Source organism: Colobus angolensis, unplaced genomic scaffold (genome assembly GCF_000951035.1).
Source record: "Colobus angolensis palliatus isolate OR3802 unplaced genomic scaffold, Cang.pa_1.0 Scaffold53, whole genome shotgun sequence".
NCBI classification, from domain to species: Eukaryota; Metazoa; Chordata; class Mammalia; order Primates; family Cercopithecidae; genus Colobus; species Colobus angolensis.
Genome location: NW_012118821.1, coordinates 4382799 through 4388798, shown reverse-complemented (window position 1 = coordinate 4388798; position 6000 = coordinate 4382799). Strand labels below are relative to the sequence as shown.

Below are 6000 nucleotides of genomic sequence, written 5' to 3'. Positions count from 1 at the left end.
TTTTTTTTTTGAAGAGACAGGGTCTGTCTGTCACCTAGGCTAGTGGGCAGTGGCGCAATCATGGTTCACTGCAGCCTCCAGCTTCTGGATTTAAGTGATCCTCCTTCCTCAGCCTGGGATTACAGGTGTGTGTTCCCATGCCCGGCTAACTTTTGTTTTTATTTTTTGTAGAGACAGGGTATCACTATGTTGGCCAGGCTCGTCTCGAGCTCCTGGCCTCAAACATTCTTCCCTCCTTGGCCTCTGAAAGCGCTGGTATTATAGTAGGTGTGAGCTACTGCATCCAGCTTAGTCCTTGTGTTTTTAGCACAGTTGACCCAAACTCCTGTAGACACAAGGTCACTCTTTCATCTGTGGGAGTATCAGAGGCAAGAGGGCTGGAATCTGTCTGAGAGAGGCAGCACAGATCTCCCTGGCTGGCTTTTCCAGAACGGCTACTGCCCAGCTTGAGTCCCGAATGGCTTTTGAACCATGGGTTCCAGCCAGTTCCCTCTTCTTTGCGTAGCCTCTCCCTGAATGCACTTCCTGCCTGCCCTGATCCATTACCCTCCCTGTGGCCTGAGTAACCTTCAAACACAACTCTCCCCTATCCCCTCCGGGTAGCACTGTTGCCTGGCACTTGAGCCCCTGCCTTTGGGCTCATCGTTCTTTCCTGAGCTGCTTCTTGAGTCCTGTTCTGTGGCAAGCTCTCTGGTAGGCACTGGGGATACAATGAACAAATATCAGTGACTGACCTTAGAAGAAAGCATTAAAAAAACTAAAAAGAGGTGGTACGATTAATTTTGTTGATATTTTCTGTAACCTAAGATGTCTACAATATTGTTTTAATGTGGCACTTAGCCACATTTCAGGTGCTCTGTAGACATGTGCTGGTAGCTGCTGTAGTGGACGGTGCAGGTCTAGAGGCAGAGCTGGACAAGTTCAAAAAGCAGTTCTGTGCATGTAGTAAGTCCTGGGCTCCTGTGTTCATTGTTAATTTGTGTTTCTCTAACGGTTTATCTTTTGCAAGATTGTGAATTCCAAGAAGGCACAGGCATTGCCTTGTCCTGTTTTCCTCACCACTGTGTCAGTAATACCTTGCAGGTAGAAGGTGATCATGCCATTTTATCCGATGAAATGCTAAGCACAGGGCGTTATGGGAAAAGCTAAGATGAGAACCTATCACCCTGTCGTGGAGGTGGGGAGGCATCAGAGTCCTTCTCAGGAGGAGGAGAACCCTCTGAACCAATGAGTCGGGTCAAGGATGATATTCTCAGGAGAGAGGAGTGTGTGCATGTCCTGGGAAGACAGCAGGTGGAGCGGGAGCCACAGGTAGCTCGTTATGATGGAAGCTTGGGGTACATGTGAAAGTGGGGGAGGATGTCAGGCGCTGACGCTGGAGAAGCAGGCAGAGCTCAGATGATCAGGTTTTTAAAGCTTGTTAAAGTTATTATTCTGAGAACACCAGGAAGCCTTATATAGTGCCTGGGCTGGGACCTGCCCCTCAAGCCGTCCTGTGTCGTCTTTTGTTTTTTTGAGACAGAGTCTCACTCTGTGGCCCAGGCTGGAGTGCAGTGGCATGATCTTGGCTCACTGCAACCTCCATCTCCCAGGTTCAAGCAGTTCTTTTGCCTCAGCCTCTTGAGTAGCTGGGATTACAGGCACCCACCGCCACACCCGGCTAATTTTTGTATTTTTAGTAGAGACAGGGTTTCACCATGTTGGCTAGACTGGTCTCAAACTCCTGACCTCAAGTGATCCGCCCACCTCGACTTCTCAAAGTGTTGGGATTACAGGCGTGAGCTGCTGCGTGTGGCCTCTTTCTTCTTTATTCATGAGGTGTTTTCTCCCTTTACACTTCCTGGCCCATGGAAGGTGCTTAGAATGGTGGCTGACTTCTAATGCTTCCAGAGAGCCTGACAGGCTGGCATTGGTGTCTTCCACTGTCTGTGGGGAGGCTTAGAAAGAGGAGCGGCTTTTATTAATATTATAAGTGCGGATCAGATCCTGCTGTAGCCAGTGGCAAAGCCTGGGCAGGCCCAGATTCTGCGAGAGTGCTAGGCTGCACGGTCCCAAATCAAATGTGCTTTTCAAGAATGGCCCCTCACCTGGGACGGGGAGCTGTGAGCTCTGAGGAGCACAGTGAGCTGGCGCCTGTGTGTGTGAGAGCTGTGCTCTCCGACCTGTGGTCTAAGCTTCGGGACCTGGTGTTTCTGGCACAGCCCTGAGCACAACCTTGGCCTGCCCGCTGGTGCTGGCCGAGCCTGGCCTGGGCCCCGCAAGTCTGTGGCTGGCAGATTGGGGAGGAAAAGTGATGAGATTGCATGAGAAAGAGAATTTAATTGTGATTTTCCTGAGTTATTTACTGTTTCCAAATCCCCTTTTATATCTTGAAGGAAGTTAGGAATGGATCAGAGATGACCACTTGGGAAAATACGAGTTAACTCCATATAAGAAATCTTGACTCATCTTGTATCAGTAACTCTCTACTCTTTAGTATGGCAGAAAAGAATGCCTTTTTTATTTAAATAAACATTTTTAGTTTTAGGTTCACAGCAAAAATGAATGGAAAATACAGAAACTTTCCAAATATCCCTGCCCCTTGACATGCGTAGCCTTCTCCATGATTAACATCCCACACTACAAGTGGTACGCTGGTGACCCTCAGTGAACTGACAAGCACACATCACTGTCACCTATATCTTTACTTCACGTTAGGGCTCACTCTTGTACATTCCAAGGGCTTGGACAAATGTGTAATGACATGATTTTAGCATCCAATAAAATTACCATCGTGGCATTAGAACTAGGGCTTACGATCCTGCTATTGAAAACTGGTTCAAAAGGTGATTTCAGGAAGGCTGGAAGTCCAGAATCCATTGCTCTGAGGAGCTGTGCTGTGTTTCAGATGATAGGTTGTTGCAGATTTTTATGATCTAAACTCACTATGGGGTAATAATGGACACTCAATAGCAGTAGTTATTATGTACCAGTGGCTGTAGGGCAGGGCGCTTCCTTTAGTTTTTATAGGATAACCTGTGATTGGCATCACTATCCCAGTTCACAAATGTTCTCTCCCTCCAGTCACAAGTCACCCTTTGCTTTTCTATGTTGTTTAAGTGGGTTAAAAGGACTTTTTACCCAGCATGTTGGGAGACTGAGGCAGGTAGATCACCTGAGGTCAGGAGTTTGAGACCAGCCTATCTAACATGGTGAACCCTGTCTCTACTAAAAATGAAAAAATTAGCTGGGCGTGGTGGCGTACCCCTGTAATCCCAGCTACTGAGGCAGGAGAATTGCTTGAACCCAGGAGGCAGAGGCTGCAGTAAGCCGAGATTGCGCCACTGCACTCCGGCCTGGGTGACAGAGCGAGACCCTGTCTCAACAAGAAGAAAAAAAAAAAAAGAAAAGATGAAAAAAGGACTTTTTACCTTTGTATCTGTTGTGAAAGTCAAGGTGTAATTAAATTTCCACGTGTGATTAGTCGTTGAACAAATACTGTTTGAGTGTCTCCTATATGCTGGATATTGTGAGTGCCATAGACAACTGCGTGTAGTAGCTGCTCTATAAATACTTGCTGAATATTATATATGTGAGTGCCTCTATCTAATTATTCAACCCTGCAAAGTGGGCATTGTTCCTGCTGGTTTCTGGAGAAGAAATCTGAGGCTTGGGAAGCAATAGGACCCATCTTCTAACACAGCTTACAAGCTAATGATATTTGGATTTTTCCAAATCCAGAGTGGGGTTTTCTACACCTTCTTAGGGCTCTGTAGGGGGAAGGGGCACAGGCACGGTGGGAGTCCCTGGTGGGCAGGCAAATCCCGGAGCCTTGCTGGTAACCAGGGAGAACTGAGAGTTCGGCTGGGGTAACTGACTTCACTGCAGAGGGCTCGCGCCCAGCAGGTGCTGTGGGCAGGAGACAGCGCGCATGCTGTAGGAGGAGGAGTTGGTTTTCAGTAATTGCCAACAAACTTCTGCTTAGCGCCGTTTGGAAACCAGTCTTCCACACCACACTGAGGGCTTGTCTCCCAGAAACAGGTGCAGAGGGACCTGGCAGAGGCAAGCAGGGCCTTCAGAGTGGCACTCAATGTGGTGCTTGCTGCTAGTGCGGTCTCAGCACAAACACGGTTTAATGACTGTATTCTCTACGTTTTAGGCTCTGGACGTGGACCGGATGGTTCTTTACAAAATGAAGAAGTCCGTGAAAGCAATCAACAGCTCTGGGCTGGGTGAGTATGCATCCTTCCCTAGGGGTTTCTGTGTGGAAAACATGGCATTTGACGTCCTGGTACCATAATATTGATGACCATTAACAAATGAGCAGCCAGACTCCTTTTTCGGGGCATGCAGGTCACAGAGGTGAGCTGGGATGTTTCTTTTTCAGAAGTACGTTTTGTTTTGCCAGTCGTCTGATTCAGGTGTGGGATGTCATCCCCCGTGCTGTCTGTCCCACGTTGTGCTTCCTGTTTTCTGGAGCACAGTCCTGTGTGTACCCACTTTGTCAGCCTGGCTGATGGGGACCTGGATTCATTCCTGCCTCTGTCATTTGGTTTTTGCTGTTAATTGTGTCACAGTGCCCTTTCCGTTTCTCTCTTACCCAGTCTTGCCTTTTCTAGTGTAGGAAGAAAATGAATAAATAGACAAACATAAAGTAATATTTGATGTAGATTTACATATATATATTTTTTAAACCCATGCAACTTTTGGCTTAAAGATGACAGGTGGGTCACCTGTGGCATATCTTCCCTTGTACAAATCCTACGAGTGATAGAAAATATTTTTTAAAAGCCATTAAGTGACTATATAGTTTCATTCAGCAACAAGAAGGTGGCAGCCTTGGGGGACTAGAAACTGTGAGGAGTCCTGAGAGACTGAAACGGGGCTGATGGGTTGCTCAGGGGAGCTTGCCCCCTGCTCAGGTACAGATAGAGTTTGGGTGACAGGGTGGGAGGAGGAGGGACCTGGGGTCTGCTCCCATGGAAGTACTCAGGTCCCTTCATCTATACTGTGTCACCTCACCCTCATGGTGTCTTTCTTTAGTGAAAGGGGTGATTGAAGCAGAAGGACAGGGAGTGCCGTAGATGGTCGTAGTGTCAGGAGGGAAAGGGAACGACCTGGAAGTACACATTCCACCTGCCCACCCCTTCCCCCCTCCCCCCACAGTTACAATAGAGTGGGCACAAGCTCTAGTTGCTGCTCTTGACTCTCCCCCCATGAGAGCTGTGCCAGCCACAGTTGGGAAGAATCTATCAGGAAATCCCAAGTGCAGGATGATGTTACAGTCGAGCATTGCCAAGTGTATTTAGGAACGAATTTGACAGAAGATGCACAGGAATCCTACATCAACAACTACAAAATGCTGCTGACCAAAATGAAAGAAGACCTGCGTGAGAAATATGTGATGCACATGGATTAGAAGAGTCACCATTGTTAGTGTCAGGCCTCCCGAAACTGATCTGAAGATTCACCCCAACCCCAGCCACAATTAGAGCAGGGGAAACTGACAGGCCTTTTCTAAAACTGATACAGAAAGTGGCCATCTGCCTCTAGCTTTTTTACCTGGGTTAAGTGTGGGGCAGGGAGCAATAATGGTAGTTTTGATTTTTTTGAACACTTACTATGTATCTTGTGCTTTCTGTACATTGTGCTAATCTTGTCAACAACTGATTCTCCTTATACAAATGAGGAACCTGCAGATCAGAGAGTTCAGGGTGTTCCTGAGGTGTCTGTGCAGCTGGAGCTCAGACCCTCATGGTCTTACTGCTGTGTCAGGGTTGTGTGCAGTGAGTGGCCCTCTCTGTTTCAAAGCCACCATGCCTTCAGTGTGTCTGTCACACGAGTGACATCTTGAAGACTTCAGTGAGTCGCTAAGAAATGGTACGCCCAGTTTCGTTGACAAGCACCAGATTTCGAAAAGTACCTAGGAAGATTTTTTTTTTTGTACTGGGTTCACTTGGACTTTTTGAGTTTATAACTTGAGGGATATTTGATATTCTGGTCAGACTCAAAAATGATTTT

The 6000-nt window shown here is 47.3% G+C and overlaps 1 protein-coding gene across 1 annotated transcript in view; it reads left to right on the top strand.

Moving 5' to 3' along the window:
* ASAP2 (ArfGAP with SH3 domain, ankyrin repeat and PH domain 2) overlaps positions 1–6000 on the top strand; it is a 180191-nt gene that overhangs the window by 43760 nt on the left and 130431 nt on the right. The window contains exon 2 of the mRNA XM_011960939.1: positions 4139–4211. Within this exon, the coding sequence (XP_011816329.1) occupies positions 4139–4211 (73 nt within the window). The remainder of the gene's footprint in view (positions 1–4138; positions 4212–6000) is intronic.